This window comes from Colletotrichum gloeosporioides (genome assembly GCF_011800055.1).
Source record: "Colletotrichum gloeosporioides strain Lc1 chromosome Unknown consensus_17, whole genome shotgun sequence".
Taxonomy (NCBI): domain Eukaryota; kingdom Fungi; phylum Ascomycota; class Sordariomycetes; order Glomerellales; family Glomerellaceae; genus Colletotrichum; species Colletotrichum gloeosporioides.
The window spans coordinates 1,027,003-1,050,329 of NW_025544662.1; the positions used below are offsets into that span (position 1 = coordinate 1,027,003).

At 52.9% G+C, this 23,327-nt stretch overlaps 6 protein-coding genes and 1 pseudogene across 7 annotated transcripts; 3 read left to right on the top strand and 4 right to left on the bottom strand.

The window, feature by feature from the left end:
- Window positions 1–1,922: 1,922 nt before the first annotated feature.
- On the top strand, window positions 1,923–4,561 carry GCG54_00011221 (Deoxyribonuclease Tat-D; the record flags this gene model as incomplete). The annotated part of the gene is made up of 3 exons (XM_045411127.1): window positions 1,923–2,638; window positions 3,486–3,561; window positions 3,623–4,561. 3 exons carry the CDS (start codon window positions 1,923–1,925, stop codon window positions 4,559–4,561), a joined length of 1,731 nt encoding a protein of 576 aa, XP_045268185.1.
- Window positions 4,562–4,677: 116 nt separating this feature from the next.
- On the bottom strand, window positions 4,678–6,266 carry GCG54_00011222 (Saccharopine dehydrogenase; the record flags this gene model as incomplete). Its single annotated transcript, XM_045411128.1, has 5 exons — window positions 4,678–4,902; window positions 4,969–5,206; window positions 5,259–5,707; window positions 5,749–6,110; window positions 6,167–6,266. The coding sequence occupies 5 exons, from the start codon at window positions 6,264–6,266 to the stop codon at window positions 4,678–4,680; spliced, it is 1,374 nt and encodes a 457-aa protein (XP_045268186.1).
- A 1,246-nt stretch (window positions 6,267–7,512) lies between these two features.
- Window positions 7,513–8,135, top strand: GCG54_00011223 (Monothiol glutaredoxin-5; the record flags this gene model as incomplete). Its single annotated transcript, XM_045411129.1, has 3 exons — window positions 7,513–7,539; window positions 7,617–7,893; window positions 7,966–8,135. The coding sequence occupies 3 exons, from the start codon at window positions 7,513–7,515 to the stop codon at window positions 8,133–8,135; spliced, it is 474 nt and encodes a 157-aa protein (XP_045268187.1).
- Window positions 8,136–8,366: 231 nt separating this feature from the next.
- Window positions 8,367–10,382, bottom strand: GCG54_00011224 (Glutathione hydrolase proenzyme 1; the record flags this gene model as incomplete). Its single annotated transcript, XM_045411130.1, has 3 exons — window positions 8,367–9,677; window positions 9,752–10,147; window positions 10,218–10,382. 3 exons carry the CDS (start codon window positions 10,380–10,382, stop codon window positions 8,367–8,369), a joined length of 1,872 nt encoding a protein of 623 aa, XP_045268188.1.
- Window positions 10,383–12,998: 2,616 nt separating this feature from the next.
- On the bottom strand, window positions 12,999–14,775 carry GCG54_00011225 (putative transporter; the record flags this gene model as incomplete). Its single annotated transcript, XM_045411131.1, has 5 exons — window positions 12,999–13,622; window positions 13,676–14,091; window positions 14,146–14,227; window positions 14,288–14,480; window positions 14,537–14,775. 5 exons carry the CDS (start codon window positions 14,773–14,775, stop codon window positions 12,999–13,001), a joined length of 1,554 nt encoding a protein of 517 aa, XP_045268189.1.
- Window positions 14,776–16,564: 1,789 nt separating this feature from the next.
- Window positions 16,565–18,692, top strand: GCG54_00011226 (annotated as a pseudogene). The gene is made up of 2 exons: window positions 16,565–17,837; window positions 17,865–18,692. Coding segments are annotated over exons 1-2 (2,101 nt in total).
- Window positions 18,693–19,991: 1,299 nt separating this feature from the next.
- On the bottom strand, window positions 19,992–21,833 carry GCG54_00011227 (Laccase-2; the record flags this gene model as incomplete). The annotated part of the gene is made up of 4 exons (XM_045411132.1): window positions 19,992–20,150; window positions 20,209–21,214; window positions 21,266–21,467; window positions 21,524–21,833. 4 exons carry the CDS (start codon window positions 21,831–21,833, stop codon window positions 19,992–19,994), a joined length of 1,677 nt encoding a protein of 558 aa, XP_045268190.1.
- Between the last annotated feature and the right edge of the window lie 1,494 nt (window positions 21,834–23,327).

A 23,327-nucleotide genomic window follows, 5' to 3' on the forward strand; every position in this document is an offset into this window, starting at 1 on the left:
ACACGGAGCGGGACCGGAGCAAAGGGCCCCTATAGACACTTCTCGTCATGTGTGTCTTAGATAAGTGTTCTCTCGGGTACCTAATATGACTAGGGCTCTTCAACTCGTCTTGCAACCCGCAGTTGCTATTGGGTGCATCGTCAGGTCTCCCCTCTTCTGAGGAAGAGACTTTTCACTCAGTTCTCTGTGGCCAAAGTTATCAATATCCCTCTCGCCAGATCATTTACGCCCATGGCCTTATTTAACAATGGGTTGGGATGACAGTCTTGGCGCCGTCGCTAGCATTGGCAGTCTCTTACAGGTGACGTGCGAGATCACAAAACTGAGCTACGGCTATATTTCTAGCGTGCGGAATACCGATTACGCTCGGAAGGTGCATCTAAGAGAGGTCAACGCTCTTGTTTTGGTGCTTCTACATCTAAAGCAAGCCATTGGCGCGGAAAATCCTGCCATGCTTTCTGGTGATGGTGCCGAGGCTCAATTGCGAGGTTTAGTATCGACTTGCGGGAATGAGCTGAGGACTATTCAACCGACACTGGAGTAGCGGCACTGAGTGTTTCAAGACTACTTTTGGCCAGTCAAGGAGCATGACCTGAGAGCACAGATCGATATTTTCCAGCGGAATAGAGCCATGTTCGATAGTTTCGCATCATCAAACCATTCTAGTCACGACCAAATCGACATTGAAGAAAGTCGACCCCTTGGTACTGTATCACAAGCGCAGTCAGCTTTCAGCAGCTCTTCCTAAGCCTAACATCTCGAAGAGAACAGAAACTTGTCCTGAAACTGGCCGATGATCGGAGACCTACGAACAATGGCTGGGACCTGAACCTCCTTTCTCATTCATATGGTGTTATGGTCCCCCGGGGATTGAGAAATCCGGCATCGCATGGCTTGTGGTCAAAGACCTGAAAGAGCGACAAAAGAAAAAATCAGAAACTACTTTTGTGTTATTTCTGCGATTTCAAACAGCAGAAAAGCCAGACAACTTTGGGTGTGCTCCAGTGCATGGCTTATCAGTTGAAAGCTCAAGGCGGCAACGTTATAATTGAAACTGTAAAGAATTCTTTGTCCGATTTTGATGCATTTCAGGACGCTGACGCTCTGGTAAGATTGATCACCAAAGTGGCAGAGTCTAAGTACGAGGTCGCTTGTGCCCTAGATGCAGAAGATGAAATCGGGTCATCAGAGCTCTTCACCAAGCACTTATCGTATTGGTTACTTCTGTTGTCATGAAAAGTCCCACACAAGACGTTCGCAGACTAAGGCAGAGTCGTCTATGTGAAAGTCCCGACAGTCCATTGGCAGATCAGGTTTGTTGGTCCTCGGCCATCAAGTGTAGTAAAATTAAAAACAAAGATCTGCGTTTCTGTCTTACACGCAGGGTTTGGGAAAGCTTCATAGGCAGGAGTTGGCAGGTCAAAGTCACGCCCTGTGAATTATCCCACTGCAGACTTTTCACCTGGAAGATCATGCTAATGTCTTCGCCCACAGGGAATGAAAAACAAACAGTTGCCGAATACAATGTGGTTGAGTTGGACTGGCACCACAAATGCATCGAGAGTCCTGCATCTTCAAGCACCGAGAGATTCAAAAGATACATGCCGGTTCCGGCCGCACCCGGGCCGGTGCAAGCCGCCACCCGGTCGAAGTGGGGACTGTGCTACGCCCTTGGATTGACGTTGAAGCTTCCGACATGGACAATGTGAAGGTTGATTCTACATGTAACGAACGGAATTATCAGTAATCAACAACACAGAAACATCTTCACCCTCTCTTCCTGTCTTAAAAAGAGTTACAGTCACCCTCGAACTTCAAGCTAAGATTCAGTACCATCAACCCCGCATTTCGCCAAGATCGCTATCATTAATTTCTCATCAAACTCTCACCTTGATAACGAAAATTCACATCGATCAGTCGCAATGGCTAGCTTGAAGGACTTCCGCGTTCTCACCTTCGATGTCTACGGAACTCTGATCGACTGGGAAGGTGGCATGCTCACTGCCCTGCAACCCCTTTTGGACGACAACAAGCGTACAGACTTCACCCGCAAGCACCTTCTGGACGTCTACCACGAGCTTGAGGCCAAGCAGCAGACAAAGACCCCGGACATGCCTTACTACCAGCTCGTGGCCACCATTCATCCCCAGATTGCCGAGAAGCTTGGCCTCGCAGCCCCCACGTCCGAGGCTTCGAAGGCTTTTGGCGACTCAGTCGGCAACTGGCCTGCGTTCCCCGACACCGTGGACGCGCTGCGCCGTCTTCAAAAGTTCTACAAGCTCGTCGTTCTGTCCAACGTCGACCGCGAGTCTTTTGCAAAGAGCAACGCCGGCCCGCTTCAGGATGTGCCCTTTGACCTTGTGGTGACTGCGCAGGATGTGGGGTCTTACAAGCCTGACCAGCGCAACTTCAGCTACATGCTGCAGAAGGTAAAGGAGACATTTGGTGTGGAGAAGGACCAGGTGTTGCAAACGGCTCAGAGCCAGTTTCACGACCATCACCCGGCTAAGGAGGCGGGTATCAAGTCGTCATGGATTGTCCGACCCGGTGCGGTTATGGGAAACAGGGATGTTGAGATTTACGACTTCAAGTTTGACACGCTGGGACAGATGGCGGATGCTCTTGAGAAGGAGCTGGCGTGAACGACATCCCAAATGATATGAGAAGTTTTCAGTGGGTTATGGTATTACTGTTAATGAGATAGTCATGAGTTCAAGACCCTAATGAAGTCTTCACACTGCGTCCAAGTCGCCTCCTTGCACAGCATGTGTTTGATCCCCAAATGGAAGAGGAGTGGTCAATCATTACACCTAGTCTACGACTCGACAGTTCTGCATTCATCGTCTCATAATGTCTCAGTGTTTATACATGAGTAATCTTACCATCCGATGCGTTACTATCCCCAGCTATCTCTAGACTCTGACGATAGGGGCAGGAGCTTGAAGACCGGTCGTGACAGCCGATTGATACGCCCGGTATGGCAAAAGGGTTACTCTTCCGTGTAATGAAAAGATGACACATTATTATTCAGGGTTTGTCTTGATGTTTACCTACTTCATGAGGACTGCCGAAAGCCCGAAGTGGGGTACATAGGAGTTACCCATGTCCACCGGCAAACTCAATCTGTACACCATAGGGCTGAGAAAAGAGTTCAAGTACGCCCTTGAATCAACACCTCTTGTCAATTTACCGCGTTTAGTCGAATCGGAATCTGATGCGACGTTGGCCAGACTTCGGGGCCTCCGCACCGATCCCGATCCCGGGGCCCGGCCCGGCCGACACCGGGGCTGCCAAGTCGAACTGCACTAGCGTCGAAGCGGAAGGAACGTGGGGGAACTTCCAGTCTGCCACAGTCGAGCCAAATAACTCAACACACGATCCTCTGTCACATTAACGTAATGTAATTGGGTCACCAACCTCTTTTAGATTTCGTCACGTTGCACTCGGCAAACTACAGGTCAAGATACAGTGTAAAGCAGTGCAAGCATGGCATCCGACCTCCTCGCTGGGTTTCCTACCCAAGCCCCATCTAAACCTTCAACGAAACTCCGTTTTGCTGATGTGAGCGCAGACCCTACAGCTAGCACGCATCTGTTTTCAATTGTACTAATCATCCAAGTAGGTCGCAGTTACCGCCACCGCAAAGGACTTCGCGGGCATCTACAGAGGCAAACAGTACCATCAACCAGACTTCGATGCCGTGCTCGACCGCGCGCTCGCTTCGGGCGTCGACAAAGTGATGCTGACGGGCATGTCCCTCTCCGACGCCGCAACTAACCTCTCCATCGCAAAATCGCGCCCCGAGGGTTCATGCTTCGTCACGATCGGCATCCATCCGTACCACGCAGCAGAGCCGGATGCAGAGCCGGATGGCGGCGAGGACGGCCACTTTGCCAAGCTCGCGCAGACAGTCCGTGATGCGTTGGCCCCGAAGTCTGGTGGTACCAGTCTGCTGGCCGCTTTCGGTGAGCTGGGATTGGACTACGACCGGCTCAACCACGCCTCGAAGGAAGCGCAGATCCGCACGTTCAAGCACCAATTAAACCTCTTCGTTGCGGAAAAACTTGATCTGCCGCTCTTTTTGCACTGCCGTGCAGCGTATGATGACTTTGTGGAGGTTATAAAGCCGTACCTCCCCAGCCTTCCCCGACGAGGACTTGTGCACTCCTTCGTGGGGAGCGCGGAGCAGATGAAGGGACTAGTTGAGATGGGCTTCGACGTCAGTGTTAATGGCTTTAGCTTCCAGGATAGGGAAAGCTTGGAGATGGTTCGAGAAATTCCATTGGACCGGCTGCAGATCGAGACGGATGCCCCTTGGGGGGAGATCCCTGCCGGCTCGGAGGTTGCGAAAAAGTACCTTACGAACGCCCCTAGTCTGCCTCAGAGTAAGAAGAAAGACAAGTTTGAGTTGAGCTTGATGGTAAAGGGGCGCAATGAGAGCTGTACAATGGATAGAGTTGCTTTCGTGGTTGCCGGGTTGAAGGGAATCACCGTGGAGGAGGTGGCGGAGGCTGCATGGAGAAATAGCGTAAAGATGTTTGGTTTGGGAGAAAAACAATAGTGGTGGTAGCAAAAACACAAGATTATTTGATATCGAACTCGTCGCTCTCATGGTAAGAGCTTTATATCTGTTCAAGACGGAGCTAAGCTGAAGAGGGTCCGAAAACCGTGTCCCCCTTAAAGCGTCTTCTCAACCAGCACGATCCCCTCCACCTCAACTGCCTTACGAATAGGATCGCAGATTTCCGCCTTGTAGGGGGCTAAGACTCCAGCGACATTGAGCGCAGGCTCGCCGTTGAGTAGCAACTGAGTGGCGATGCCACAAGTTACGCCAACCGACTTAGCCATCGCCGAGTACCCATTTGGTTCTCCAAGAAGCTCCAGAGTTGAAGTGATTGTGTCCTACTCAGAAGCCGCCGTCAGTTTTAAGTGCCGCACTATGAATGAACAAGACAGGGATCCCGTTACCTTGGAACCATCCTTCCATTCAACAACAAACTTGTGCTGAAGCATCACCAGGTCCCTCTCCCCAGGCTGGAAGCTCATTAGCTTCTCGAGTTCGGCGCAAAGTGTGTCCAAAAGATTGCCTCGAAGAGTAGCCGGCTTGTCGGAGAACAGACCGATCCATCGCAAGCCTTCGATAATACTCTCCCTCTCAGCGCTGCTGGTGAAGTCGCAAAGCTCATCGACGCGATTGATCAAGGCCCTGTTCAAGTCAGCGAACATCTCCAGTATAACACAAAGACGAGCCATCATACTCTTCATCAAAGTCTTTGGAGCCGATGCACCTTCCCAAGACCTCCTTCAAAGTCAACCCTTCACTCTTAGTGGCCAACCATTCCTTGGGCTGTGTGTTCAACCACCCCATTCTGATGAGCGCCAGCACAAAAGCCGGGTTACCCGCATATCTCAAAGACCCGCGGATGACCGTTTCCGCCTCGAGAATGTTGTAGAACTCGCGGAAGGGAACAGAGTTGCGGTTGGGATACGCAACAAAGGAGTACCCGTCCATGACGTGGTACGGCTTCGCGTGCGCCATGAGATGTTGGTTGGAGATCTCAACCACCTTGCCATCCTGGAGGAAGCATGCCGAGTTGAACTGCGACAGGAGAGCTCCGCGCGGGGACCAGGAGAACTTGAACTTAAGAGGGTTATCGGCGCACTCCGGAGCGGGCAGACCGCCGCAGTACGAGTAGAACTCCTTGACCTGGCGCAATACATTAGCAAGAGGGGTGCTCCGGAACTGACTCCAATGCAGATTCCCACCTTTCCGCCCTTGGCATGCACTTCATCAATGGTTTTGATGGCGTACAAGTGGTCAACTCCAGGATCAACTCCAACCTCGTTGAGAACCGTGATGCCAGCTGCCTTGGCTTCGGCTTCCAGCTCTCGTATCGCAGGCGAGACGTAGCTCGTGGTAACGACGTGGGTCTTGCCACCGATTGCCGCCTTGATCACCGTTGGATGGTAGGTGAATGGCACGAGAGAGATCACCACGTCGTGTTCGGCAACGTGGGCGTCCAGTTCAGGAGAGGCAACGTCGAGAGCAATTGTGGTCGCCCGGGAATGGTCTGCGGCAAGGATCTGGGCTGTGCTGAGAGTCCGACAAGCTAAGAGTTATCAAGTCAGCTTGAGGTTTGGTCATTTCTCGGGACAGGTCAAGAACCAATTGTCAACTTGTTCCTTGCGTCGCGAAGCAGGTAATCAACACAGGGTTTGGCAACAAGGCCGCTTCCGAGGATGAGAATTCTTTTGTCAGTAGACATGACGAACGTAGGTTGGCGATTTTTGGCGGTGATTCAGTTGGCTAGTTGCTGGGAAGAATGGAATCGGACAGATGCTGCAACTTGCATATTGAATGATGCCAAGAAGCCCAGACTTATAAAAGAATTCACCGTGAGCGTCGCCATTTAGCTGCTGATAGGTTTGAGTCCCGGACACTATCTTGACACCTTTCATCGAAACACCGTGACTCATTCGGCGAAATGATTTCTGCATGGCGCCTTACCCTGATAGATGATTTAAGAGACGTTGGTGAGAACCAATTGAGGCTGCGTTGAGATATGGCCGTCCCGGAAGCGGATCGGCCGGGCGGGTGTTATCGGCGGCACACCGCAACGCTCGGGATCTCCTGCCTGAATCAGAGCTCCAGTCACATATCCTTCCAAATCGAGAAACGCAGCGTCTCTAACAGGCCTAAACGAGTCAAATTTGTCAGCGAGAACAGTCCAACTGACTACCGCAATTGATGAATTAGGATCCTTAAGGTACCCGAGAACTGCTCGCTCCAATTGCATGGCAATTTGAAGGGCCTGTGGCATAGGGAAAGAACAAACCGATTCAGGCGTGCGTCCGCCAACAACCCCCATTACCGATTGAATTGCGCCCCAAAATGACCATAGGTTATCGTCGAAAATCGGCTGGTTCCCGCAGCCTAGAGGTCGTTGGATCCTAGCTTGAACCCCCCATTTTCACTACCGCGATTGTTGACACCAATGATCACTTGCCATATCTTTAGTTTACTAGCAACAATTTCGTCACAAGACCTCAACTCAATTGCTCATTGAGTCATTGTCGGACATGTTCTTCTTGAGCTCCTCTGTTGCCATCTCCGCGCTGGCCTCATCTCAAGAGGTCCAAGAGTCATCACTCTTCGTAGATTGCGCGCCGTTGTCTGGACAGAATTCTCGGCAACTCAAGCGTCCCTTTCTAATGGCATACATAATTAAATCAGTCAAATGAAGAGCATAGGTCGCAAAAGACTTCAATCGTCATCGAGGCGAGAAAGATGCGCAGCTGTTGATGGCTGACAACGACGAGCGAATGATTGGGCTATTCGACTTCGGAGACCCGCAGCCATAATGGTGAGCTCGGTGAGTCATGGCCCAAGCTCCTTCACCGAGGAGCACACCTTATTACATCACCCATTCTGCCATCCGATAACAATTTCGCATTTCTCATCAATCGCTTCCGGTTGACCACCCCGCCAAACGCACCACCACACAGCCCAACATGTTTGTCAGGTCGTTCGCCCGCTCAGTAAGTTTACTTTCTTGCGCATTCAACCCCATTGAGACGACCACAAAGAACCAATAGGCGCTGACCCGACATCGCAGAGTTTCGTGCGGCAAGCTGCCCGCCCCGCCGCTCGCCCGCTGGCCTTCCGCGCTCCCATCCCCTTCCTCACCCAGCACCGCCTCCTCTCCGACGAGACGAAGCAAGCGATCGAGAACGCTGTCGGCGCCGCCCCCGTCGTCCTCTTCATGAAGGGCACCCCCGAGACCCCTCAGTGCGGCTTCTCCCGCGCCTCCATCCAGATCCTGGGCCTCCAGGGCGTCGACCCCGAGAAGTTCGCCGCCTTCAACGTCTTGGCCGACCCCGAGCTGCGCCAAGGTACGAATCACACAGACTACCACAAGATATGAACATGGGAAGGAATATAGGATGCTGACTATAGGCGCACAGGAATTAAGGAGTTCTCCGACTGGCCGACCATCCCCCAGCTCTACGTCGAGAAGGAGTTCATCGGCGGCTGCGACATCCTCGTCTCCATGCACCAGAACGGCGAGCTCGCTAAGCTGCTCGAGGAGAAGAAGGTTCTTGTCGCGGCCGAGAGCGAGAAGAAGGAGGAGTAAAAGGCAGGATATTCTTCGACATCCACGCTTGAGGAGAGCGTTTTTATGTTTTGTACGATTGTAAAATACCAAGGGAAGGCAGCCACGAAGCGAAACAGGTCCCGGGAAATAGAGTGGTATTTGTTTCATCTGCGATATCCGGAAAATCTCCATTCATATTTTGCGCACATTCACATACTGCTGGTACTCGTCCAGGGTTCTTTCATTTTCCATCACATTACATATTAACACTTACAGCGCCGGGTACGCTCCGCCGTCGCCACGCATGTCGCTGCCCGCCGACCACACGCCAGTTCCCTCGATGGGGTCGACGTGATACCTGATAATCTGGCCACGACCAAACAGACCCCTTTCGGAGCCGGTGACGACATCGACCTTGTGTCCCAGCTTGCGCAGGCCCTCGACAGTCTCCTCGGGCATGCCCTCCTCGACACTGACTGTCCAGTCAAAGTCGGCGTCCTTCTCGGGCAGACCAGCAACGATGCACACGCGCGGCGCATCGAGCGTCTGCTGCGGCGTGAGTCCTGCGACGATCTGGCCGAGAAGAACTTGGACGTGACCCTGTGGCTGCATGAAGCCGCCCATAACACCGAAGGCGCTGTGCAGCGAGCCGTCGGCCTGGTTTGTCACCATGCCCGGGATGATGGTGTGGTACGGGCGCTTGCGGGGCGCCAGCTTGTTGGGATGCTCCGGGTCGAGGCTGAAGTTGGCGCCACGGTTCTGGAGAGTGAAGCCGCAGCCCTTGGGGATGATGCAGGTGCCGAAGCCGCCGTAGTTGCTGTTGATGAATGATGCGGCGTTGCCGTGGGCGTCTGAAACGGTGAAGTAGACGGTGTCGCTGCTGCTTAACGCAGGAGAGACGAACTTGGGGGGCTCGCCGGGGTGCAGCTTGTTGAGTGCCTTGCTGGGGTCGAACAGCTTTGCGCGCTGAGCGAGGTACTCGCGCGAGATGAGGCCGGCGGAGGGCACGTTGACGACGTTGGGGTCAGTCACATACCAGCTTGCGTCAGTGAAGCCAAGACGGAGAGCCTCGATGATGGCGTGGAGGTAGGGCGCCGTGTTGTGGTCCTCAGCGGACCAGGCAGGAACTGCTCCTGAGGCCTGCAGCTCCTGGATAATGCCAAGAGCCATAAGAGCGACGATGCCCTGGCCGTTGGGCGGGTGTTCCCAGAGCTCGACGCCGGCGTCGACGAAGTCGGCATTGCCGTTGGCCTGTTGCTGGTTCTTGAGAACGGGCTTAAACTTGAGAGAGATGGGGTCGACGGGCTCGCTGCCAAGCTCCAGGTGGTTGGCCAAGTCGTCGAGCTCGAGGTGGCCGCCCAGGTCCTTGACGACCTTGACCAGCTCCTCGGCGATGCGGCCCGTGTAGAAGCCCTTCTTGCCCTCCTTCGCGAGCGTGCGGAACGTTTGCGCCAAAGTGGGGTTCTTCATGATCTCACCCGGGTTGGGCGCTCTTACGCCATCCGCGGCCTTGGGGTCCTTCTTCAGCATCTCAGCGAAGTTGGGCGACGCATCTCGGATCTGAGGCTCGGCAGTGTTCCACTACTTATCATTAGCGGCGGTTTTCTCAGTAGTAGAAGCTTGATACATACGTATGAGCTCGTCAGCTCACTAACGGGGAAACCTCCCTCACCCAGCTCAATTGCCGGGGCCAAAATTCTTTCCATGTTAACGTTGCCGCTGCCGAAGCGTTCGATGGTGTCAACCCAACCAGCTGCCGCACCAGGGCAAGTTACAGCGTGAACACTCTTCATAGGGATCTTGCCCTGCTCGCCATCCTTGATACCGAGGTCCTTGCGGATGGTCTCGAGGGTGGCGTTCTTCGCTGAGCGTCCCGAGCCGTTCATGGCTGAGACCTTGCCGGTCTTGGCGTCGTAGAAGAGGATGAACATGTCACCGCCGATGCCGGTTGAGCACGGCTCAGTCATGTTCAGACCGGCGGCTGAGTGTATATTCTTGTTAGCAACTTGAACAAAAGTCCCAAATAGAGTTGTACTGACCAACCGCGACCGCTGCATCCTGTTACATTACATATCTTGTCAGCCGCAACACCCCGGAAAGGATCTGAAAGGATCTACTTACGGCTGCATTGCCGCCAGCTTGCAGGATCTCAATACCACATTTCGCGGCGAGAGGCTGAGTGCATGAGACGATGCCCTTGGTGCTGTGAACGACACTCCGTCTGCTGGGAAACTTGACAAACTCCTGCGCCTGCGGCGTGAGGAGGGCGCTGGTGGAGAGGGGCATGGTGAGTCGTCGTCGGTGCGGGGTTCTGGCCGTCGATAAACCGGAGACGAAAGCGCGGGGGAGGGGTTCGACAGATGATGAGGGAGCGAAGAAAAAGCGCGATGGGATGAACACTTTTTTTCCGGCGAGTCGTTGACAGGTACAGATTGTCGACGGTTTCAAAAAAGCGCAGTGTCAGTCACAATAAGAGGGGGAAATTGGATGGCGTCAATGATTATGTCGTGATAACAGCGAACTCGGAGGTGGAGGGCGCCGAAAGACGTCGTTGACCGTTGACACGAGGACGATTTAACCGAGCAAGGCGCGAACGACAAGCCAGGCCTGTTCTTCTCTTTTACAAGACGAGGAGGGAGAGCGGGGATGATGGAGATTCGGCCACGCGGAACGGGCAAAGCTCATATGTAATGGAACCTGCTGGCTCTCTTCCTTGCCGGGACACACCAAGAACGTGTCTTTCATTCGCTCTCTCGCTGAAGATTGATCATGTACGTAATGCCTAGGGCCAGTTCTTGCCGATGGGAATTGCCAAGTCTGGTAGGTCGATAAGAGAAGTAAAAGAATTCCCCGGTTTACCTAGTGTAGCAGGGTGGACGGCCGGTTTACGCTAGTGGAGCTTGTCGGATGCTCCGCTCTGTCGGTGCTGCTGCCGAGATTGTTGATTCGACTGATCGGTTTATTGATGGTGTGGACAAAGATCGCAGAAGAGTCATGGATAAGAGACAGAGGCTTCGGAGAGTTGGGTGATTCTCCGTCTCTCATTCAATCAAGTGCCTTGAGTTTTTGATGTTTTGACGTGCGCTTTGAGGAAGAGGGAGACAGGTTGGGACATCCGTCTGGTTTATCAATCATTCGGCCTTTACCTTTTTTGACACTTATTCAAGACCCAGCTCAGCCAGCGCCGTTTTTGCAGCATTGTCATTCCCACTGTAATCCCAACACAGCGCCCCGGCCGTCCAACGTTCCCAGCACCAGCGTCGGCCGCGGCCGTCGGCCAAAACGGAGAGGTGGTCCAGAGCGACGAGGTCCGAAACTCGGGGCTTGTTTCACTGGCACGGTTGAAAGGTGACAGAAGTCTAACGACAACAAGAAATTGGAATTACCAAAACGTCAAATTTTCATGACAAGGGAGCGCAGTCTTGTCCCATCCCCGGACCTCAGAAGGTTTGTTCTTTTCGTTTTCTCTTGCTCGTTTTCTCGTTTCTTTCGGATGCGCGCACCCGGACTTTTTTTTGCCTTTCTGTTTCCTTTCAGCCTTTTCAAAGCCTGCAAGCAATCACAGTTGATGATCAGCGGCTGCTCCCGTTGAGTTGGAATAAGAACAAGTCTATTTTGCGAACTGCCACCCCGAAACGTTGGTTTGATCCGAACGAAGACGAGGAGAACGTCGAGGGCACGGGCTGCTGGACACGGGCTTTGCCAGGCGCGCGGTAAACTTCCACGTATGTCCTTGAATAATAGGAATTTCTTCGATTTTCCTTTTGAGGATGTGCATGGCATCGTTGGCCTTCTCTTTTTCTGCTCACCTGCTGTCCCCGCTGTGTCTTGCATCAGACTCAATGAGTGGGAGCTCGAACTCCTATTGGTCCCATCAACCTCATCTCAACCTCCCACAAACACAGCTCGGAGAAGTGTCTCGAGTAGTTCTAGAAGACCCAGGCTGCTCCGCCCTCCAAGCTTTCTCGCCGGTGGAGACGGAAGCTCCAGGATGAAGCTGCCAAGCGCATCATCCAGTCCTAACTCAATTGAGGTCATTTATCGAGAAAGCCAACGTATGTCTGTGAGTCATTGGCAGTGCAGAGGAAAGTCAGTCTGGGATTGGGATGAAAAAAGCCGTTGTTTCGCCTTTAGGTTTTGCGCTTGTCCCATTCTTCTTCCAGGTGCTGTGCAACTTTCACCCTGCAGGAGTCGCCAGGTGGTGCCGATGATTGGACCTTCCCATGCTATTTCTCCTGCGGGTATCCATGGCTATGCTATGAGTTAAGAGAACCTGACGTTTTCGACGATTTTCGTTGTTGGTGGTTCATCGAGTCTAGCCCACGGTGTGTGTATGACTTGGCTGATGACACACGTCTCTGCCTCAGCGCTCGAAGCACATACCTGGTTGATGTTGTCATCGCGATGGAGCGCCAAGTCGTTGCAAGACTGATACGACTGGCTCATCCGAAGCCCGTATCTCTTTCTCAGGATGCTGGATGATTATTCTCCGCGCGGCAGATCATCTGCGCGACAATGGAACGTGGCCATCGGGCTCAGGGTCAGCGATTGGATCATCATCCGTCTAAACGGGCGGGATACCGGTGATGGTCTCTAATGTAACCCACCGGGCCGTGAAACTCAAGTGTAGGAATCATACGTAGAAGAACGAGCTTCACGGGGTTACACGCGGATGCCGGCGATCCGATGATCTTCAGGCCACCATGTGCCCACGCAATTACGACATTCGAGGTTACTACATACGGCAAGGCGCAGCCAAAAGAAAGGGACCAAGCAGAAAAATGCGACGCTAATTCTCTATGAAGAGCCCTGATGTTTGGTTGGTATCACGAGCGCTATACACACAGGCACGCCAACACTCCAACGTTGAGACGACATCATCCCACTTCCACTTTCAGCTCCTCAAACCTTGAATCGGAACCCATGCGTGGCAGCCTCCCCAGGCGCAGCGTTGATGGCCCCCTCGACGTGCTCGCCCCTCTCGAGCTTCTTGTTCAGCCGCATGAGAACCACCCTCAGTACCGTCGCCGCGCAGATGGCGATGAAGCATGCGACGCAGTTGTGGATGAACGCCGCCATGTACTGCGGGCTGGCGCTCTTGGGGTACAGGTAACTCGCGTAGATGCTGGAGCAGTTGGACACGGCGTTGATGAAGGCGAGCGCGGAGGCGCGCTTCGCGGGCGGGCGTGGCAGGGTGTTGCTGATCCAGGCCAGCGCTGTCGTGTAGCCCGAGTAGACGCCTGGCACGAGGAGCATCATGGCGACGTAGCGGGGCGCGGTGGCGTGGGTGGCCGCGCCGATGATAAAGGCCACCATGGCGACGCACAGCGGGAGAATGATGTGGAAGTAGCGCTCGCCGGTGCGGTCGGCGTGCCATGCGTTGAGGGACGTCGTGATGATGCAGAGGACGTACGGCGGGCAGGTGAGGAGCAGGGAGATGACGTTATTGTAGCCCAGGGTCGCGACGACGGTGGGGAAGAAGTTGGTAATGGAGGCCGAGGCGACGATGCTGAAGATAAGGACGAGCTGATGGTTGTTAGTGGGTTGACGCGGAAGCGAGTGAACGAATGTGAGCATACCAGAATCCAGGTCTTGACATCTTCCAGCGCAGTCTTGAATCCATGCCAGAAGGTTTGCTGCTGACTTCCTGTCCAGTCATCCTCGCCAATATCCTCCTCAAGTCTCCAGATAGCCAGAGCCTGTTCCTCCTCACTCAACCATGATGTTGTACGGGGAAAGTTTGGCAGGACCCAGTATGCGGCGATTGCAATGGCAACGGTTACGACGCCCTCAATCAAGAACAGCCATTGCCATGCGCCGAGACCTCGGGCACCATCCATATTGCCTGTGATACCGGCCGAGATGAGACCGGAGAAAGCGCCAGAGATTAGGGAACCGGTGTACAGGATTGTCGTTCTCAGACCCAGCTCTTCACGTGTATACCAACAGCTGAGGTAGTATAAGCATCCCGGAAAGTAAGCGGCCTCCACAAAACCTATTACCCCCCTTGTTAGATTTTAAAGCAAAAGAGGGCGCGCCTTTCACCTACCCAAGAGGAAGCGAACGGCAAGAAGGCCGGCATAATTGTGGCATGCTGCCGTTGCGGCAGAGATGATGCCCCAGACAACCATCTGCACAGACAAGGTCAGCCTATGCCAGTGTTTGGCATGTCACTTTCTGTATCGACTTACACATGTGGGAAGGTAGATTGCTGGTTTACCAATCTTGTTCAAGAAGAGATTCGAAGGCACTTGCATGAGCAGGTATCCCACGAACAAGATACTGACCGCCGTCTGGAACTGGTTTGAGTCGGGATCCAGCTTGAGGTCCCGTTCCAATCCCGCCAAGCGGGCCGCCGCAATGTTGTTTCTGTCGATGTAGTTCCTACACAAGGTCAGTCTCCAATTCCTAACAGATCTAATCACAAGACCAAGACCCACAAGATGTAACAGATGACCGTCATCGGGAGCAGGCGCAAGTCGATCCGTCGCCTCAGCTTCTTTTCCAGCTCGGCGCGGTACTCATGGCTCATCGCCGCCACGATTGGCGGCGGCTGGAGTCCTCTCCGCTGTGCCTGGGCCTCAATGGAGGCTTTCGGGGCCGTCTCGTCGGCATCGTTGGACCGGTGGTCGTGGTGTAGCGAGGTGTGGTCAACCTCCGTCGGCTTTCCGTCCGCCATTTCCTTCCACTCTCCTTGTTGCTTACTTTTCGGAACCTGCGTTATCAAATACTGGCTGCGAAATGAGTCGACTGAACGTTTTGCCGATGCGCCGGGTCGACAAGAGAGTAGAAAGCAAGCACCGATCGCGCAGAAGTAGATCACCAAGGGGACATGAATCCTTCAAGTACCATTAAGAAGAGCGGACGTCGAACCTCTTTAACTCCGCACCACCCAGAGCTCTTGCAGCTTTCCGCTGCGGAAAAGAGGAAACCACAAAAGACATGGGGGGCGGCATTTGGGGGTGGTCATGTTCGGCTCGGTTTCGTCCCAAGCCGTTCTACCCAAGTCGGGGTAATCACCGTCCCTCCCCCGTGGGGTAGCTTAATCTCACCCCAGCCATTCAAATTTCTAGCGTGACAGAACTCCCTTTCCCCTCTCGACCAGGTAATGACAATCTTCTTCCCCATTTTGCCATCCAGCCACGCACTGGACACGGGACCGGATGTCGGGATCGTCCCAAAGATAATCATCTTTCGCGTGGCGAAAGCTTCGTGGGAGAAGTGCATGAGCTTGACAGGACCGCCATTCTGGTGCGGAGAACCTGCAGCCTGCATCTCGAAGCTGCGATTTACGGCGCAATGGAAGCTGGACGGGTTGTCGCGGAAAACTTCGAGCCCGAATTCTGGGTTGGCAGATCAAAGCCAAGACTCGATAATGAGACCACCTCGTTCTCGCGTTCGGCGAACATTTACAAATACGTAAAAGAAGCCATCGCAACCACGCTTTCGAGTCTCGAGATTGGTGACGACTCCAAGCCAACACGGAAAAGGGACCACACACCGCTGGCGAAATCCGGGGTTGAGTCCCGTTCAGAGGCAAGTGTGCGGGGGAAGGGACTGGGGTAAGGCGGAGTAACTCCGACTTTTCACCCAACAAGTGCGGCAAGATAATACGAAAAAAAGGCCCCCGGTAAAGAAGAAAAATGAGACGGAAATATATACTCGCGAAGTCGCGCCCTAAGGAATTGGCGTCTGCATTTCTCAGGTCATGATGGCACGACAGCCAAGACACAGCTAGCGCCCCATTCTACCTGTCTCACCGCGGTCTTGGCGGTTCATGTTGCAGCATCGTGCAGATGGGAAAAGAACCGTCTGAAAACCATATCTAATGCCTCGCAGATAGAAGAAGCACACTTGCAGCTTCGATGTTTTACTCCACCGACGAAACGGGACGAACTCCCGAAAATGTAATGACGACAGGGCTTGCATTTCGGCCTTTTTGTGATTGGCCCAGCGCAACGGCGAAGCTGGTGCGGGGGCCTCTAACAGCCTGTTTTCATAGAAGTATATATCTTCCATAATTATATCCCGCGATGATACTACTTACATACCTGACTGCTCTCCAATCTAGTCTTGCATTGAGGTTGTGAAACAGCTTTAGTCTGACTTAGGACTTTTGATGCAGTGTGATCTGTAAGTTTACCATTTTGTGTTGAATATATGAAGCTAGTTTGTGCCCAAGAGGACTCGTTACTGCCTATTTCGGAAGAGTCTCACGCTCCCTGGATGACGGAGCTTGTGTCTACCTCGCTACCTAGCAGGTTACAAAGAATATCGAGTTTTCTGTCTAGCACTGCAGGTTATGGTAATGAGGGTTTCACTTAATTGTCTTACAAGGCAGCTAGTTGCGTAAATTAGGTCTTGAGTTGAATGTATAAGATAATTTTACCTCGGCCACCTCCCTTGTTTCCCCAAGTCGATTCCTTTATTTCTTACAAAGTTCTGCTCTCAAAGGAAGACTTCTTACCATGTCGGATCCCTTCAGCAACCATGGAGTACCGCTGAGTGCTGCCCCAGGGCAGATGACTGAAACCGATCGTCAGGAGACAGCCACAGTCAACGAGGACGTCCGCGCGAACATTACAGAAGGCGAAAATGATATCGAGATCACGATGCGCACAGATGTGGGCTACAACACTGTACCGACAAGCGATACAGGTTCCCTCACGTCCGGAGAGGAGACGGCTATTGATTCCCCCAGAGCAGAGGAGTGCCAACGAAAGGAACCCGAGCCGACGGAGAAGCTGTATATCTTAAGATCATGGCTATTCGAATCTCTGGCCGTCTTCATATCAATTCTATCTTATGTGGGAATTATAGCTGTCCTTGGTGCGTACAATGCTGGCAGGGGAGCTTGGGGGTCAATTAAATTTCTTTTCTTCGTCTCAAAGCCGTAGGTCATCGTATTTTGCCAACTGTATTGATGAAAGCCGATTTACTGATGCTTGCCGTCGCATCCCGAGTAGAACTCTAGCTATTATCGGCGCCCTCCTTATGATAACGTCCTACGTAATTGATCCATTCTCACAACAACTCGCCAAAACCTATCCTTGCAACATAGCATATGAGGATGCAGCTCCAATAGCTGTTGCGAGACGAGTCAACGGATACACCCATATCGACCGTCCACCCATGTGGGCAGCTGCGATGAGCGGTCTTATTTACGGGGTGGCTGAAAACATCCAAAGTCAATTATTTCAATGCCCGTCAGGAAACTGCACCTTCACCATGAGAGCGGGTATCTCACACACCTCTGTCGGCATGTGCAGCACCTGTACCGATATTACGTCTGACTTGATGGAGGTAGACCTGCATGACGAGTACAACCGCACGACGTACCACTTTCCTCAGAATCCAGACTTGAATCTTACTTGGCCACCTCCAGAGTTTGAATCACCTTATTTTCATATGAGGGGTTATACTCATCAAGAGAATGGGGGACTGTACTACGGAAAATCTGGGGATTTCAGAACTACGACATCTATTATCTCGTTTTCAGCTGCTTCTTGTACAAAGCAAATCGGAGGAGCTTATATTCATAGTAAAACAACCTGTCGCATTTTAAAACCCGACGGCATCAAGGGGAGGTATACCAACTGGCAGGAAAATATTGGAATCGTCGCTGTAAACTGCAGCCTTTCACCTTGTCTGCGTCGCTACAACGGAGAGATATCATATGGCAGCTTGAAGGAACAGTTGGTATCACAAGAGCCAATGGACTACGGTGAGGTCGACGGGACAGTAGAAGGCTATACATGGCATCCGTAGTTCATAAAGCTTGTTGAGCCTTGTGAGGTCGACGGCAGATGGTATGATTCTTCCAACATAACCGAAGTACCTAAAGATAGCACTTGGATTTCTTGGAAGAATCGCGACAACAGTACGCATGAAGGGCCACGGGACTGCGTCATGGGTATGCGATCGACCGTGAGCGAACTTATCGCTTCGTTTCAGAACGCAACCATCTACGGTGATCGTCATTTCTTCGACCGAATCGCAGATCCAATGTCCAGGGTTTGGCTGCCTGCGGTGGATAAATTGGGCAACGCAACGCTTGAAGGGATCTCCGCCGCTTTTGATGGTATGGCCACAGGATACACCGACTTCATGCGAAGCAATTGGGAAGATGAAGATAGTGACCGCTTTAACGTTATTGGGACCGCCTATAAAAATGCGGTCTGTATACGGGCGGACTGGCCGTGGCTGGTCTACCCAGGAGTGCTGCTCGTTTCCACGACGATCCTAATCATCGCAGCGTGCGTCCACAGCATGAGAGAAAGAGGGAAATGGCCGGTCTGGAAGTCGACAATCCTGCCTTTTATGTTCTACAATCTTAAGATGAATCGGGATCAAGACCGGGATCAAACGAACGAAGCTGGCACGGAGGTGCCGCTGCTGCAGCTTAAGGAGTTGGAGACACTGTCCGACAAAACCGTGGCAATATTCAGCGCCGATGCTGCCGCGCCTGGATCCATTGTTGATAAAGATGGAGCCAGGAGTGGTGGTGCGAGTACAGGGCAGCAGGTCGGGTTGCTTCGTAGAGTTTTCAAGGCAAGAGCAGACTGGCATTTGGTTTTTGTTATCCATCTTACTTAGTTCTTGGCGAAATGTTCGATTCTCATTCTCAATTCAATTTCTTCCGTGTTTTAACAGAAGAGACCTAGATAACCGGGCAGGCAACTACCTAATATACTAAGGTAGGCCTAAGAGTTTATTTCATTTTCATAATTTATCGTCCATGTCGTCCCTATCCCTATCTATTTCCCCATCTCTGTCGTCTGCCTCTGTTGTCTCTGTTGTCGTCGATGTCGCTGCTATTGTCGTCTATGCCTACTACCCGCCCGGATAGCAAGACTCTAATAGAAAGACACAAGCTGAAGGTATCGGTAGATATTCCGCTAATCTCACCTTATCCCCGACGGCCCCAAAGAGCCTTAATGAAAGGATTGCCGCTCGAGATGTTTTTGATAGATATAGCAACTCATCACGCCCTTATTTTATGCAGGCGCGCACAATCTACCTATTCATTTACCGAAGCGTTGCAACTACGCCGTTGCGCCATCCGGCTCAGCACCTCAACGTCTCCACATTTACCCCGCAAAACCTCTTTGCGCTCGGCAGTTATTCTCCCAGGCACGGGGCACACCTTCAAAGGGGGCGGGAGCCCGAGGGCGCAATCAAGCTTCGGACCAAGAAGCGGACCAAGACATGCGGCTCGAAGCCCGATTAACGTCGGACGCAATCGCAGTCACCAAACACTTTTAATAGCTCACCAAGAAGACAACCGTGGCTGAACCAAGCATCACTTCAGATCAGGGTAAATGCGCGATGATACGCGACGGCACGCGACCATGGTTGAAGTAACATCGATGACGACGACAAACATCCCCGCCAAAAAACTGCAATCACATGATGACGCGACGTGCAGATAAGAGTGCTGCATCGCCCGCGCCAACACCCCAATATCGGCGATAAGCAACTCCCAAAAAGCAAAACTAGCGGAATATAATTTAAGAACGGGGGAGGATGCAACCAAGACATAATTTCGGGTAGTTCCCAATGTCACCCCAGATCCGAACCAGGGAAAATAAACATTCACGAAGGCGATACCCTTTTCGGGCAAGCAAAAGTCACTTTATCGCGAAAGAGAGATGTGAGATCCAAAAGTGTGTTCCAATAACAATAATGACAGGCTTAGCATTATGGATTACTATGTACAATAAGCAACAAAAATTATGTGTCTGCTGTGCTGTGCTTCCTTGCATAATTACACCTCCCCCTTGCAGCGTCCCCTGTAATAAGAAATATTCACATAAGAAAATGATCACGTTATATCGTCATGAGAGAGAGTGTTGTAGTATGTGCGAGTGTGCGATGTGGCGAAGACCGGTGCGTTTAGACACCAGAGTCCTCCTGGTGGACGGATTCCTCGAGGGCGTAGGCGTTCCAGTTGGCGCAGGTGCTGTTGAGGGTGTCCTGGTTGTAGAGGGCGCCGATCTCGTCGGGGCGCTCGATGAGCTGGAGAGCGAAGCCGAGGGAAGTGTGCCAGCCGATCTGTGAGTGTTGTTAGTCGAGTGTTATGAGAGCATGTGCTATGAAAGGAATCACTTACGTGGCAGTGCATGAGCCAGGTGCCCGGGTTGTCAGTGTAGAAACCAATGACGAGGTAGCCGGAGGCGGGAAGCATGGCGACATCGCGGCGGGGAGCGTTGGTGGTCTGCAGAGTGACGGAAGAGTCGTAGGTGCCAGTGGCCTGGGCAAGAATCCAGAAGTCGTGACCGTGGAGATGGATGGGGTGAGCGAGACCGATGGGGTTCTGGATGATGAAGTGAACCCAGACGTTGGCTTGGTCAAGGTGAACGATGTTCTGCTGGGTGGAGTAGGTGTCGTTGCCGTCGATGACTTGCTCAACAGTAGGGTAGCCCCAGTCGGAAAGGAAGGTGCTGTTGTTCAGGGTCCACTTGAACTGGCTGCTGACAACCTGGAGACCGACAGTGAGGGTATCATCGTAAGTCTGCTGGCCGGCCTCGATAGCAACAACAGGGACCAGGTCAGACATGGACTCGTCCAGGCAGTTATCCATGTAGGTGCCGATCTCGGTGGTGGGGTCAGCGGTGGAGGAGGAGTCGTAGCGGACGATGCCCTTGATGTCGAGGGTGTTCTCGTTGGAAGAGCAGGTGAGCTCGGGGACGGCGCGCAGCCAGTAGTTGTCAGTAGCCTGGTTGGCACGAACGATGACATCGTAGCGCTGGCCGATACCGATGGAGATGCTGGAGGTGTTGTAAGGGTTGATGGGGACGAAATCGGCAGAGATGACCTCCAGGGTGTGGTTGTCAATCATGAACTTCCACATGGTGTCGATGGCACCGTTGACCAGGCGCATGCGGTAGGACTTTCCAGCCTCAAAGTTGGTGGTGAAGCGGGAGCCGCCGCCGTTGTACATGCCCGTGCCGTTGATCAGACCGGTGTTGGCAGTAGGGGGACCGTTGGTGGCTGCGGTGGGGTAGAGCTCGTCACTGGTCTGGTGGAACCAATCGCTGAGCATGATGGTGCCGAGATCTTCGTCGTAGGGGGCGGAAGCAGGGCCGTTGACAATGATACCACCGAAGAGACCGTTCCTGGGATCTGTTAGATAGGGGTCTTGAGACTATTGAAATTGGAAAACTTACCAGGCCTGGAGGGCAAAGTGGCTGTGGTACCAAGAAGAGCCATACTGAGACGCGTGCCAAGTGTAGGTGATGGAGTCGCCGGGAGCAGTCGGGCACTGAGTGATGGAAGCAACACCGTCTGCCTCGTTGGTGTAGTTCTGGCGGATACCGTGGAAGTGAAGAGATGTGCCGTTGTTCTGCATGGAGTTTCTCACGTGAACGACTAGATGTTGTCAGCAACCAGATCTCGCAGGCTGGTCCTTGCTACTTTAGACTTACCGACAGTGTCACCCCAGTCAGCAATGATGGTAGGGCCGGGAACGGATCCGTTGACGGCGAGGACGATGCGCTCGACACCGTCGGGAGCGGCGGTGGTGTTGGTGATGTCGAACCAGTACTCGCGGACGACTCCGGTGTTGGGAGCCTCCTCGTACCAGTTGGTGTTGAGATCGTAGGTGCCATCCCAGCAGGAAGGGTTGGTGGCAGAGTCGAAGACACAGTCTTGACGCTTCTCGATAAGAGAGGGAGCGGCGGCCGTCAAGGCAGGGAAGAGGAGTGCTGCGCACCCCAAAAGCGAGTGTTTGTACATGATTGTTGGTGTAATCGAGTAACGAGTGTCGAAAACGAGAGAATGTTCAAAGAACGAAGATCAAATGCCAAAAACGAATGTAGGCAAGAGAGAGAAGGAAGATCAAGCTTGATGAAGCGGATGATGATGTTCTGGAATGGATCAACAGACGGGAGATCTGACTTGCCTTTATACAATTCGAGATTCGATCACGACATGGACGAGATGCACCCAGTCTCACCAACTTCGTCTAAGCGAGCCGAGAGAGCCAGATGCCCCCGACACGAACTCGCAAGCACAGCACCCAGCGTAGCTCTCGATGCTGCGCTCTGAGGACCTAGTTCGGGGCGAGAGGCCGATCGCCCCTGACTCGAAGGGTACTGTCCCACATAGGAGGCCATCATGAACGACCGGGTTGACACGAGAACATCGGCGTCCGGCAACTTTGGCGAGCCCGCCTGCAAGCTGCTCCACGATGACAGACGGGGTACATTCAAGCATAGAAGCTATACGAGCGAGAACTTGATACCCATGTCGATGAAAGATCCAGAGAAGGGGGTCGGCCATCAAAGGCCCATGCGTGATGTAGCTCTGTCGCTACCGAGCAGGAGTAGACGAGAGCAAGACTGCTTGCCATATCCGCCGACCACCTGCCACCCCTGACCGATATGGATGACCTGCATGCGAATTGCATAGGCGCTGGTCTTTCCGTACACTAGCTCGTGGCCTGTGAGCGAGCGGCCCCATATCTCGACCCATCTTGGATGTGTGAAGTTCAGGCGGCTAAGGGGTGCAAGACGACGGTGGGTGTAGGGAATAGGAAAAGATGGGGAAGGAAACAAGACGACGTTGATGATCTCCAGCCCGAGCCACATGCTTAGTCGATTTCAGACGAGACGACGTGCTGACCATCTTAGTCAGTCTACCCCATGCCATCAAACGATCGAACACGGCTGACGCGTAACTGTAGTGCTCCTGACAGCCAGCAGCAACTATCGAAACGTGCTTCTGTGTGGCTGCATTAGTCCCGCGGGTAGCAAGGCCAAAACCCGTGCGCTCCTTCGTTTCTTCTGTGATGGATACCTCCGAGTAGAGGACGGACGGGTAAACGAAACATAGGATGATTTTGACGTCTCCTAAGACCGGGCCTCCCTTGCCAAGACTGGAGTTTAGTCCGGGAGTAACGAGGGAGTAACAGGAGGACTTTGAGCCCGCCTAGATCCAGACTAGGAAATGGGCAATGACTAAGGAAATTGTGTTAAGAACCAGTCAGCAATATCAGAGCCTCATCGCGCAGAGAGAGAGAGTCGGCGAAAGAGAGAGTCCACTGTTCGGCACCCTCGCTGCCCAATTGCAAAGAGCCGAATGCCAAGCATGACGGGGAACGCCTATTGGCGGGTACGGTGGTGCTAAGGAAACATCAACGGTGATAAGAATTGAAGCTAATCAATAATTGAAGGCGGGCAGGCAGAAAAGGATTGGGGAAAGCTCAAAAGGGTGGTGAAGATGGCCAAA